General features: G+C 44.1%; 1 protein-coding gene across 2 annotated transcripts in view; it reads left to right on the forward strand.

Annotated features, from left to right (window-relative positions):
• LPAR1 (lysophosphatidic acid receptor 1) overlaps positions 1-11226 on the forward strand; it is a 76870-nt gene extending 65644 nt beyond the window's left edge. For both annotated transcript variants that reach the window (XM_030467284.1, XM_030467283.1), the window contains one exon: positions 10150-11226. In XM_030467284.1, the coding sequence (XP_030323144.1) occupies positions 10150-10451 (302 nt within the window). In that variant the 3' untranslated portion in view covers positions 10452-11226. The remainder of the gene's footprint in view (positions 1-10149) is intronic.
• Positions 11227-14228: the final 3002 nt, after the last annotated feature.

Genomic DNA, 14228 nt, shown 5'->3' on the forward strand with positions numbered 1-14228 from the left:
GCAGGGTGCCAGCCATCCTGCTCTCCACTCAGTGACCTCTTGGTGTGAGCCTTCACATGTGTGTAGATGTGTTCAGGTTGCCACCAGGCCTGCTGGCATCCAGCTGCCCCACCTCTGAGACCTGAAAGCCTCCCCCAGACCCTTAGGACACAATCCTCTTGCCATTTATGGACACTTCTGTTCTGCACCCAGTCTTGGCTATGAGCAATCAGTGCCCATAAAGAGGATCCTGGCTGAGTTTGGACTAGGGAATACAAGGAAGATGCCAGATACAGACTGAAAGGCGATTTCTTGCTTTTAATTTTCTCCAGCCATCTGTTGACTGCTTTTCTTTGTCCTGTATCATCATGACCCAGGAAACCAGTGCTGTGAGCCTCAGGGTCTCTTATCATCTGGGCTTTTGTGCTGTTTTTCCAGACAAGCTACCACCACCAATTTGGGTCTGCGGGAGCATTTATGTCCATAATAGACCATTTGTCTAGATAGCCTGAAAGTTGAAAGAGACACCAAAATTTCCTCTGTGTGTCAGTTTTTTGGCAGCAGCAAAACTCCACAGGGGCTACTGTTTGTCTTTACACAGAGATAAATACTCAGATTGCTTTGGCAACAGCCAGGCTTTTATTCAGAGATTAGGTTCTCATATCTTTATGAATTTAGAAATCAGTCGGAATCCTGACCATTGGCATTTAATGACTTCCTGTTTTTGTCTAAAATGCTTTTTATAGATAAAAGACTTACTTTCTTCTTCTGCGGGGGGTGGCGGGAGAGCACCATCTCACTTCTGCTGTGAGATGCAGCAGCAAATTCCTTTTTTTCCTTAACAACCTTTTGATCTGAGGGATTTGAATCAAATCCTTGCAGAAAAATTGCCATGGGCTCGAGCTTATGCTTTGCTTTTTGGAAAGCCTCTTGCTTCATGCCATCTTTGCAGGGTGTTCTTTAAAACCATGACAAGCATACGCATGAAACAAGCAGGTATTCAAAGGCCTCTGGTTTGAAGGTGTCAGCTGAAAAGCAGTCCTGATCCTCATTTGCATTAGCACTTGATTTCTCCTTCAGAGATGTCAGCCAGGGAGTACTTGAGGGTGACTGGATCAGCTGGCTAGAGACCAGCAAACTCGTTTTGCAGGACTGCAAGTGACAGGCAGAGAATGACACCATGTATCAGCCTGGGATAGAGTTTAACAAGTGCCCATGAAAGAAGCCCATCGCTTCTCGTGGCTTGCTTTTGCCCACATCTCATTTTCTCTTCAGTTGGTTCAGTTTGTTTTGTTATCAGTCCTCCCCAGGATTTTCTGTCTGTTGCTGTTGGAACCTGAAAAGCTTCAGTTCCTACAGTGATACACACAAGATACAAGAGACCCACACAATATCTGAAGCATCCACAGCTGGTGCCAAGCTCTGTGGAAAGGCCACCCAGGGTCCAGGTGGAAGGACACCCAGCAGGCAGGACCTACAGAAGGGAGAAGCCAGGAGGCCAACCTGGCCTCCAGCACATGGCGGCAAGCACTCAGGGGCAGCAAGCACAAAGTGCTGCCAGGCCATTTACCAGTCCTACTGAGGGAAACCTATTCTTCATTAGCTCTGATCTGGGCTTGCAAATTGAAGCGAGAAGACCAAAGGTATCAGCCATCCCAAGAAATGGGAAGGCATTCTGGCTGTAGATGCAGATCCACAGGCCACAGGCATTTTCTGTCTGAGCATCTCTGTGCTCAGAGATGATGGTCATGTGGCAAATTGGGGCCAGTGGGCTTGTTGACTAATGGTGGGTCAAGTGCACCTTCACTTGGCCCTACATGCAGCAAGTAGATATGCTGAAATGTGTTTGGTTTGAAAGAAGGGCTTTGTCCTGCAGATTTTACTCAAGAGTTCAAAGGTGAAGACAGATATTGGAAACAGACACATACTGTAGTCCTGCAGGGAACGGGAGATGCTTTCTGGAGCAAGACATGATTTCTGTCTTCCTGCATGATGCAGCCATTTTTTTGCGCAACATCTGGCTAAACTCAACAGCACAAAATCCCAGAACAGGATTCAGGCAGAGGTTGAAGGGTGTGTGTGCATATAGCTGTGGAGAAGGTAGGAAATCAGGGAATGGATGCAACACTAGCAGAAACAGTTTATGTACAAATCCCTTTGCAAACCATGGGTGCAGTAGACGGAAAGATCTAGCAACTTTTCATGTGGAGTTCAGTTACTTGGAAAACTTGAGTTCAGGATTTTATCTGTAACCTGCACATTTGGAGCTGTTTAGCTTATGAGAGATTACAACAGAGGTCCCCAGAGATGGGGCAGGGACAGTGTAGTGAAAGATGTTGATCACTCAATCCACCCAATTTCTCCCATATACTCTGTAATTTTGTACTTGCTCTACTTGCTTGGATCCTCTTGCTCCAAGTAACTTTTTGAGAAGTATATATATATAAGTTATGGTTGCATTGATGTTAATATTAATATAGATTTTATTTGGCTTCACTTTGTTTCTCATTATTTTATTTTACACCACTGCAGGTATTCCCTCTTCTTTCCACACACAGTTACACCAGAGAAATGTTTGGCTTGAAGACCAAAGGGACCATTTCACCAAAGTCTTCCAGATACATGTCAGGGAATTCAGCATATTGCACTCAATCAACAGCTGCAGAATATGCTGACTGTCTTGCTGACTGTCTTGAAAGTTTTAGAGCTTTCTTAAATAAAGACACTTTAAATAAATGAAGGGCTTTTGATAGCATCTTTTTCAGCAAGACCATTCTTGCTGGCATGACTAGGGTATTCTTTGAGGACTCTGTCACTGCCGTCCTCCCTGAGCCTTTTGAAATCTGTGGATGGAAAGGCAAGGCTTTCATATCTTAAGTTCTGCTGACTTTGCCAAATTTAACATGGGATTATTTTTCTTTTGTTAATCTAGTCCATATGTGGTTGTCACTTTTTTTTCCCAGACAAAAATTCCATGGGAGGAAGCAAACCTTACTGCCATGCTGACTGTTTCCAGCAGAAACTACAAAACTGAGTACTAACTGTGTTTTCATCCACCAAGAACTATAAACTGTAGTGATGTTATGGCAAAATTGGGCAAAATCACGCCAAACTAGAATTGAAAGAATTACTCCTGCACTCTGTATGTGCTATAAATGATCTTCATGGATCTTTTGTATACATAGTAATTCAGCATTTATTTTAGATTTCATTCGCTAGTATTTGTATCTGGGGAAAACAATACATAGCTGTAAATAAAAACTATTGTATGCAGTATTTATCACGGTTTGTGCTATGAGCAAGATCATATGCGATGTGATAAGGAGGGTTATTGATACAGCTTACAGGTGGCTAGGGCATGAAAAAGTGCAGTTGTGTTGCAGCAGCTTTCCCTGCTGAGAATCACAAAGAAATCTAGGGGTTGGAGGGGACCTCAAAAGATCAAGTCCAACCCCCCTACCAGGGGAGGGTCACCTACAGGAGGTCACGTAAGAACACCTCCAGATGGGTTTTGAACGCCTCCAGAGAAGGAGACTCCACAATCTCCCTAGGCAGCCTGTGCCAGTGCTCTATCACCCTCACAGTGAAAAAGTTTCTCCTCATGTTTATATGGAACCTCCTATGCTCAAGCTTATATCTGTTACCTCTTGCCCTCTCAATGGCCATAACTGAGAAGAGCCTGGCACCATTCTCCTGGGTCCCTCCCTTTATGTATTTGTAAGCATTAATGAGGCGACCCCTCATTTTCCTCTTCTCCAAGCTGAAGAGACCCAGCTCCCTCAGCCTTTCCTCATAAGTTTTTCCAATTGGAGGTTCTGCTCTGGACTCTTCCAAGCAGTTCCCTGTCCTTCTTGATCTAAGGGGCCCAGAACTGGACACAATATTCCAGTTGTGCCCTCACCAGGGCAAAGTAGATGAATAAAAACTCTCTTGACCTACTAGCTACCCCCTTCTAATGCACCCCAGGATGCCATTGGCCTTCTTGGCCACAAGGGCACATTGTTGGCTCATGGTCATCCTTCCATCCACCAGCACCCCCAGGTCCCTTTCCCCTTCACTGCTCTCCAAGAACTCAGTTCCTAACCTGTACTGGTTCCTGGGGTTACTCCTACCCAGATTCAAGAGCCTACACTTGCTCTTGTTGAAATTAATTAAATTTTTCCCTGCCCAATTCTCCAGCCCATCCAGGTCCCTCTGAATGGCAGCACAGCTTTCTGGGGTGTCAGCCACTCCTCCCAGCTTTGTGTCATCAGCAAACTTGCTGAGAAGACACTCTGTGCCATCATCAAGGTCATTGATAAAGATGTTGAACAGGACTGGACCCAGCACTGATTGCTGGGGGACTCCACCAGTCTCCAGCTGGACTCTGCACCATTGATCACCACTCTCTGGGCTCTGTGGTGTAGCCCGTTCTTGATCCATCGCTACTGCAGATTCTTCTGTCCCACATTTCCTGAGCTTGCTCACGAGAATGTTATGGTAGACTGTGTCAAAAGCCTTGCTAAAGTCAAAGCAGACCACATCCACTGGTGTCCCTGCATCTACCAATTCAGTTACAGCATCACAGAAGACTGTCAGATCAAGCATGATATCCCCTTGGTTAATTGATGCTGTCTACCCCTGATAACCTTCTTCCTTGTGCTTAGAGATGAGCTCTAGAATGAGCTGCTCCATCATTTCTCCATGGATGGAGGTGAGACTGACTGGTCTATAAATGGGATTGTATCAGGACATGAAAAATGCCAGAGATTTCTGTAGCCCTCTTTTGACTAAATAAAATTTTATTTTGTTAAATAAAACAAATAATCTCCCATAGCACTGCTTTTAGCCTGCAGAAAGTGCAGCACGACCCTTCTCCATGTTTGTAGCTAGCAGTGATGCTCAGTTTCTTTTCCTTTTTCAGTCATTGTTGTCCCAGTGAACGAGGTGGTGTAGCTTCCTGTCACAATTGCCACTCTGAGAACAGGAAGAAATTTGGAGAGGACAGTGCGACAAGGGGAGGTGGGCAACAGAAGAAAATAAACACTAATGGAATAAACACAGACTTATGTGTCCAAGGGAAAAAAAAAGTACTGCTTACAAGGTTCTTCACCTGCTGAGTTTCACAGAACCACAGAATTGTCATGGTTGGAAAAGACCTCTAAGATCACTGAGTCCAACTGTAAACATCCCCCTCCCAGTAAAATGGGCAAATATATTTTTCAGTACCTATAACACCATGCCCACTAGAACATGTCATGAACTGCCTCATGTACACATTTTTTAAATACTTCCAGGAATGTTGATTGCACCACCTTTCTGGGCATATCCAGTGCCTAACTATTCTCTCAGTGTAGAAATTCTTCCTAATACCTAGTCTAAACCTCCCCTGCTGCAACTTCAGGCCATTTCCTCTCATCCTATCACTGTTATCTTGAAAGAAGAGGCCAGCACCCACCTCCCTCCAGCCTCCTCTCAGGTAGTTGTAGAGAGTTCTCCCTGCAGCCTCCTCTTTTCCAAACTGAACATTCCCAGTTCCCTCAGTCTCTCGTCATAGGGCTTAATCTCCAGACTCTTCACCAGCTTGGTTGCCCTTCTCTGAACTTTTCCTAGCACCTCAGTGTGTTTCTTGTAGCAAGGGGACCAGAACTGAACAAAGTACTTGAGGTGTGGTCCAACCAAGTCAGACCTTCTGGCCACACTATTCCTGATACAAGCCTAGATGCTATTGGCCTTTTTGGCCACCTGGGCACACTGCTGGCTCATACTCAGCTGGCTATCAACCACAGGGCAATTCTCAATCAGTTCTTGGCCCGGTCTCTATTTGGGCTTGTATTTGCCCATAAGTCCATGTGCAGGACCTATGATTTGGCCTTAATGAATTTCATGAGGTTGACATGGGTCCACCTGTCGAGCCTGTCCAGATCCCTTTGAATGGCCTCCCTTCCCTCCAGCATGTCAATCACTCCACACAGCTTGGTGTCATCCACAAATTTCTAAAAAGTTAAGATGCACGTGGAATTTACTTTCCCTGCACTTTGGGGCTGCTCTCAGTTCTGTTCCTGAGCAGAAAAATACATTAAGATTTTGGTGTGTGCTTAAGGCTTTTAAGTATAAGGCGTCAGGAAGCTTTTGGATCCCATTGTTATTAGATGTGATATTTTTAGATCTTCATTCTTGGTGAAATCCATGCACAGCAGCATTCTGGAAAGGGAAGAATTTAACCTCACTTTTAGCTTAGTATCACTTTACTTTGACAAATATTTCAAGTAAGAAGTACTAAAAATAAATCCAAGCTTTTATCTTTTTTCCTTCCAGGGAATAAATTCCTTGTTTAACACATGATGTTTCTTAAATCTGAAGTAATAGAAGGCTGAAATTTTTATGCCCCTTGCATTTTATGTAACTCAAACATGGCTTTTCCATGGGTGATGTTTTCCAGTATTTTCCAGGGTACTGATAGTTAAGTAATAACTGAGAGAACTCAAGGCATTGTTTTGTGTCACCATTCTGAAGCACTTCATTTAACACACCACAGCAGCCATTAGCATGGTGGGAAGTCCTGCTAGTAAAATCCCAGGGGCTAATGAAAAACAAAACCCTCAAGATTGAATAAGTCTGGATTCAATGGCTTTTACTTCCTGGTAACAAAAGAGCCTGCCTGTTCAGAAGCTTGAACCTAAGCCTTGTGTGCTCTGAGGTGCAGTGCTGGATGCTGTGTGCATCTCTGCTGCCACATATAGAGAAGAGGATGGACACTCAGCCAGGTCTGCAGCAGGGGCCAGGGCAGAAGGAAGCATAGAACTAGCCAGGTTGGAAAGGACCTCTGAGATCATCAATTCCAACCCTTAATCCACTGCCACTGTGGTTCCCAGACCATGGCACTGAGTGCCACATCAGTCTCTTCTTAAAAACCTCCAGGGAAAGAGAATCCACCACCTCCCTGGGCAGCCCATTACAATGCCTGATCACCCTCTCTGTAAAGAATTTCTTCCTAATATCCAACCTAAACCTCCCCTGGAAGAGCTTAAGTCCATGCCCTCTTGTCTTACTGGTAGCTCCTGGGAGAAGAGACCGACTCCCCCCCCTGGCTCCAGCCTCCTTTCAGGGAGTTGTAGAGAGTGATGAGGTCTCCCCTGAGCCTCCTCTTCTCCAGACTGAACACCCTCAGCTCCCTCAGCCCTTCCTCACAGGACTTGTGCTGGATCCCTTCACAGCCGCTCTTCTCTGGACCTGCTCCAGCACCTCAGTCTCCTTCCTGAACTGAGGGGCTTAGAACTGGACACAGGACTCAAGCTGTGGCCTCCCCAGGGCTGAGTACAGGGGAAAAATCCCTTCCCTGGACCTGCTGGTGACGCTGTTTCTGATACAGGCCAGGATGCCATTGGCCTTCTTGGCCACCTGGGCACACTGCTGGCTCATGTTCAGCTTCCTGTCAATCCAGACTCCCAGGTCCCTTTCTGTCTGGCTGCTCTCAGCCACTCTGTGCCCAGCCTGGAGCTCCCCATGGGGTTGTTGTGGCCAAAGTGCAGGACCCGGCACTTTGCCTTGTTGAAACTCATCCCATTGGAATCAGCCCAACTCTCCAGTCTGACCAGGAAGCCCACACTATCAAAGCTGGTCTGGGGCTGGGCAGTATGGGTTCCTTCTTTCAACACCTTGGCTGCCAGTTCGTTGTTGACCCAGCTACAGCCTAGTGAGAGCAGCAGAGTAAAAGCATACAGAATAATGACTCCCGTTCTCTTCCAGAGCTGGGTAGGAAGGTGAACCTTTGTTTGTCTTTTTTTTCAGTGTAGCGTGAGCTGCACAGAGCATTTTGTTGCTTGCTCAAGTGCAGTCCATGTCTTCTTGAGTGCAGCCATATCAAGCCTGGGCACAGCAGTTATTGGACCCATCTGAGATACTGAGGAGTACAGGGAGTCTCACACGCTCCACCTGAGACCAGTCATCAGTGCAGTGAGATGGATGTGGACTTCTGTCAAAGACCTGGGGCTTTCTCAGGGGCAAACACCTACCAACCCTTGTTGTTGCTGGTTTTAACATGCTCAAAAATAATATCAATGGAATGTTCTGACTGGCATATTTAGCTCCTCAACAGCACATTTGAAGAAAAACAAAAAAACAGACCAACTCAAAAACCTGCTGGAAAATTGGAAGCTTTCAATTGCAACTTCAGACAATGCTAGGAGAGATTTTCTGTCAGCTCTATTGTTCCCACATTGAATTTTTCTGCTAAAGGCCTGGTGAGGATGTTGTCATCATCCTTTGTCCTAAACTGTAGATCCCATGACTTGCAGTGTTCCCGTCTCTGATGTTATTCTCCTGAGGCAGCCTGTAATGAAGAAAATACATCTTCGAGCTGAAACAAAGTCAGCCACTGCCTCACTGGCTAGGAGGTTGGATACAACAAACATAGTTTTGGCAGCGAATTGTTTAATTTTGAAATATAGTCTTGGTTTCTGCAGGAACCAGCTCAGTAGAGCTGCAGAGGGCAGTGTCTATCTCATCTGAGGCAATCCTGTAAATAAAGAGTTTTCTGCTCTTCTGGGAAGAGGTACAAAGAAGGGACAAAAGATGTAGTGCTTTGCATGGGTTTCAAGTACTCTTTTCTAGGACTCCTGGAATCCAAAAGAGCTAGACAGAAACTATGAGGTAGATTCATATGTTTGATGCCACCTCAGTGTGAGAGATTTTTTCCTATGCTGTAAAATTGTTGCGAGCCCTTAACAAAGTCATTTGGCCTAAAATATTGGTGCTTTGTGCCCACAGCTGTCAGTCCTCCTCCCAGCTACTTGCCTTTCATGAGCAAAATGATAGTCATTGAGTGGCAATATGGCACCATGAGTTGCAAGCAGGCTCAGTTTAGGGATGATTTTGGTACATTAGAAGGCCTGTGTGTAATTCTTTGCCTGGTTGGCAACTAGTGTCTGTAACCCAGCATACGCTGTATGTTTGCAAAGCCCATTGTGAAAAACACTGTTGTGTTTGACCTAGTCTGGGTTTTGTATCCAGTCATATAGGTGTCAGTATGGTTTGCAGCCACCACTGGCCAAGCTGGAAGTGTCTGGCACCTTCTTGGCTGGAATGCCCAAAAGACTGCAGCCTGCAGAGTGTGGTGGTAGTCAGCAGCTAGACCTGCAGAGAGCATCACTGCAGAAAAAGAACAGGCAGTATGTTAGCATATAAATACCACAGTGACAGGAGAACCTGTCTGAAAACAGCTATCACCAACTAGTGCTGGGAAGCCCTTGCTGGTGCTGCCTGCACTAAGCCTGCCCCCTAAAGATAAGACCTTAGTTTCCACATCAGCCAAGCATTTCAGTCTGGAAAATCTCAGGAGAACCATCTTTCTTCTCACAGGACTGGTGTGTCTGGGCTTCACCAGCCATGCTTGTATTTAAAACATCACGCAAGGAGTTGGCATCTTACTTCATTTGGTATTCCTAATAAAGTACCAAGCATTTCTGCATTGAAACTCAAATTCTGTGCTGTGTTTTATCCATCTCAGAGCTGTGCAATGCAGAGAGAAGGGGGAAGCATTTTAATCAGGGTAAGGCTCTTCGGCATTTACATTATTGAAGCCTGAGGAGCCTCTGAATTTCTATTGAATAGAGCCCTAAGAAAAGAAGTAGATCTGTTGAAGGACGACATTTCAGTGCAAGAAGGATGTGTGTTTAGGACTTTCCATTACATAATGAGGCTGAAATGGATTAACAAGACCCAGCCTTTCTTTTTCTTGAGAATTGCAGCCTGCACCACTCTTTTTGTATTACTGATGCTTCAGCCACAGCACTCAGAGAAAGGTTTTCTTTGTTGTTATTAGTTTAAGAAGTAAATTGCAGCATTGTTTCTACTGATCAAGAGATTGATTAGTCAGAGGTCTCTAGCTGAAGGGAAAAAAAGTTTCTCATTATCAACTTTAAATGCAAATGTATTTGCCAAGCACAAAGCTTTTCAGATGGTGAGTGTGGGGGGTAATGCCTTACTCTCTTGATGTGCTGCCCATAACAGTTTACAAATCTTTGAAAGGCTTCTCATCAGGTCAGTGAAGAAATAGTGTGGGAACCATACTCTTGAAAGACAAAATTAATCCTTGCTGCTTCCAGTTGGATGATTCTCATAGTGTTTCAGCGGGTAACAGTTCATTGGCATATTTGTGGGTTTCTTGTGTTTGTCTGCTCTTTTTCTTAGGTGCTTTCATAATCTGCTGGACCCCAGGATTAGTCTTGCTGCTCCTCGATGTTTGTTGTCCCCAGTGCAATGTCCTGGCCTATGAAAAATTCTTCCTGCTCCTGGCAGAGTTCAACTCTGCCATGAACCCCATCATCTACTCTTACCGGGACAAGGAGATGAGCGCGACCTTCAAGCAGATCCTCTGCTGCCAGCGCAGTGAGAGCACCAACGGCCCCACCGAGGGCTCCGACCGCTCAGCATCCTCACTCAACCACACCATTCTGGCTGGTGTCCACAGCAACGACCACTCGGTGGTGTAAGGACCACAGCCAGCCACACAGTCAACGAGGAGCAGTGGGCTACACATGCTGCAGAGCGGGGCGGGCAGACGGTCCCAGGGAAGGTAACCCACTGACAAGGATTCCTCAAACACTAATGGACTACAAGCGCTTCTTTTCCAGGGAGCCTGACATACCCCGCACGATCCGCCCTGTCCATAGGACTGGATGTGGCTGCAAGGCATTTGGTTTCTCCTTTCAAAAAGCAGAAGGCAGATGCCTTGTGGCAGAGGTCATTTGGCCATGGAGAGCCTCACTGAGACTTCGTTGGACTTTGCCGCATCTTGGTGCCAGTCTGAATCAAGTCTGATTAATTAAGCTTATACCTGCTTCACTGCATTTACATGTAGCCACTTAGTCTTTTTAAAAAAGGGAGTAAAGGGGATAAAAGTATGCCTATCATTTAATAGACATGTAGTATTTATCACCATCAGCATGCTTGTGATGAACATTTTCTGTGCAGGGAGTAAAACTGTGCTCTAGTCCTCATATCCTTAGCCACACTGCCATAACTACAGTAAAAACAAAAGCATTTTTTTCTAATACGGGCAATAGGAAGATGATGGAAACTGACTCTTCTTACCTTCTTTACTGGTGTTAGAGGGCATGCATGTTCTGTGTGTATGCAGATTGTTTTAATTATGAAAAGGAATAAAAAAAGCTCTTTGTAAATCTGCAGGAAAGTAGAAAAGCATAGCTGTATTTCAGTGTTTGTTGTTTGTTTAGATTATGAAATAAACAGTACTCTAGTCACAAAGTATTTAACGTTCTTCTTTGAAGTACGGTATGAAATGTGTAACATGTGAAGGGTCCCAAGTTTTTCATGTACAAGTTCTTAAAGTAAGACACAGCAGTATGGCTCTCAAAGGGCTACAGTCATACAGTTTTTTGGTTTTTTTTTATATGTGGCATTTGTTCTCTTTTTCATGTCAGAAAGCATGTTTTCTAACATGAAAAGTTTATGTTTTTATGGAATCTTTCTTGGAGTCGAAAGCAAAACACCCTCTGCATTTTTGCACTGAGAAATATTTGTAGTGTATTTGCTAAATGTTGTATGCTTCATTTAAAAAGCAGTGGGCTACTAAAAGCCAAGGTACAGTTTTATTTTTCAAGGTCAAGACAACGTATGTTGTAGTCTATTGCAGATTACTGGACTGTGCTACATATAAGAGCCACATATGCATGTTATGAATAGCTAAGCTATGGCTATTTTAAAGAGAAATGCCACTCATAAATCTTGGATGCTGAGAAGCAGTGACATTAATCAAAACTCCTCGACAGGGATAAGTGGGATCTTGGTGATAAAAAAAACTTGGGACTTTTCTTTGGGGAAGCATGTTCCATGTTCTCCTAGCAATGTAAAATATAATAACAGTATATTCCTGGAGCCATTTTTCCCATTGTGATTTGCCTCTATAACACACACACACACAAAAAAAATCACAGGTGTTCTGTCAGTGTAACATACTGAAATGTAACATAAAGTAATAAAGGATAGGGGACAATATTATTTGATTTGGGCAGGGAATTAATAGAGGGCAGAAGGTTAGCCCAGAAAAAAAGAAGAGGCTTGGAAAAGGTGCTTGGGTATTAAGCTTCTGCATACAGAATTGCTTAGAAAAGGCAAGCAATTTTGTTGAGAGAGGGAAGTGAGCAAATCCTGTCTTCACAGGACAGAGAGTTTTGCCATTGCTTTCATTAAAACTGAAATTCACCTGTATTGTCAAGCCAGATTTGTGTGGGCACTGTGGAAGATGGAGTGGGCAGAAGGGATAAACAGCATTTTCTGCCAGTTGACCAATGTGCTTATTGTTGTGCTTGCTTTGGACAAAACAAGTCGTTTTTCTGAGTATGAGAGCAAGTGAATGTAGAGATTGATTTGGTTTTTATCCACAAAACTGTACAGAGAACGAGAAGAACAGGCTGTATGAACTTTTTCATTTAAAAACATCTGTCACTATGCTGCTCAGAAAATTTTCATACTGCTTGTGTGATGTTTAATCCAGTGCAGGTAAGCAAGAGGGTAGCAGTGCCTCCAAAGAGAGGCGACATCAGACTGAAAAGCAGTTTCCTTTTATCAAGAGTGCTTGCAGTTGCTCCCTTCCCTGGATGCATGTGCCCTCAGCTTCCTCACAGAAGAAGCACCTCATGGACGCTTTGTATTTTTGGGAGTTGCCCTTTCCAAATGTCCTTCTTTCTGCTGTTTTTCCTGCTCTTTATTGAATCTCTCCTAGGAAGTGTGGGCTGATAATGTTAAGAAATAGCAGCAAATCATTCTCCTTCATTTACTGTGCTGAAAAATGGGGGTTTTGGAGTAACTGGTGGAGTAAGGTGAATAATCTTGAGCCAGGAGTGCAAACCTTTGTGACACACAGGTGGATCTGGAGGGTCATGGTGAAGACAGACAACCCAGGAGGCTTTTCTCTTCTCAGTGGAGTTGTGACGGGTGGCAGTTGCTGCTCAGGTATATTGATCAGCTCTTCTCCAAGACAGCACTGGACAATTCAAGAAGCTGGACCTCCTGAACTCTTGACAGCAGTTAAATTTCGGTTGTGGGGTAGATAACTGGGAAGCATTTCTGGCAGCAGGTGGATGTTTTCATCTGAAAGGTGAAGTGCAATGCTTTACATCAAAGGCAACAGAATGCAAATGCTGCTTGTATGATTCCACTAGAGAAACTCACTGATCATGTGGCTGCTGTTAAAAGTTTAATTAGTGCTTGATTTTGTCAACACAATCTCCCTATATCCTTGAGAAACCTGATCTGTGGATTGTATGTTTCTTTGCAAGCTCATGAAATTAAAGGTGCTGTGAGCAAAGAGAATAAAAACCAGAGCTTGGAATAGAAGGATTCATTTGCTCTCTTATTTAGAGTCAGTCTCAACCACTTGGTGTTGTCTCAGACTTTTTTTTACCTTTTGCTTCTCTGTTGAGATTTTCCAGCTTCCTTGTGCAGTTGTAGAACTCACTTCTGCTATGTGAAAACATGGTGCAAAGTACTTATGGAAAAAAAATTGCTCCACTTATTTTTACTTATCTCAGATCCTTCAAAAGGTTTTAGAAGACTTCTTAAAATACCAACAGTCCTCCCACAGTCATTAAAATTCTTCTGTTGCTGGCTGCCTCTGCTCCAAGTAAATCCTCTCAAAGTTCAAATGTAATGGTGTTTGTTTCACCAATTGTAGTGGTGGGGAGCTGTTTTTTAAAAGGAATATGGTTGATGAAATAATTTGCAGGTTAAAGAAAACATGCGTTTCCTGCTTCATGTTTTTGGTGGCAGCCCAAATGTGAAAATTAATTGACAGGGTTGCCTCTGAATGAAGGATTACTAAGTAAAATTTTGACTACCTATTGCTATCACATTTAGGAAGGATCCACTTGTCCACAGAGCTGTGAATCACTGCATTTACATGTAAAGTTGAAAATATATGCTGTGTTTGACACGTCCTTATTTTTTTTTCTGTCAACCCCACTTTTGCACCATGTTTTGTGTGATCTCTTGGTAACTTCAGGCTGGCTACTATCTGGGACTCTCAAAACTGGGCAGATAGCTGGCACAAGGAGAAAGGGCAGACCAATTCTCAGCTGTTAAAATAATCCCTAAAATGAAGCACACTTTTCTGTCCATAATACACTTCTAACAGTTTGGGTTTTTTTAAGTAGTTACCCCAGGATCCACCATCAGGTGGTCACAGCTGTTGCACTGCTCAAAAAAGCTGGCAGAGAAGGATTGGCATAGGTCCCTTGGCAAAAAATCAA

The sequence above is a fragment of the Calypte anna genome, chromosome Z (genome assembly GCF_003957555.1).
Source record: "Calypte anna isolate BGI_N300 chromosome Z, bCalAnn1_v1.p, whole genome shotgun sequence".
Taxonomy (NCBI): domain Eukaryota; kingdom Metazoa; phylum Chordata; class Aves; order Apodiformes; family Trochilidae; genus Calypte; species Calypte anna.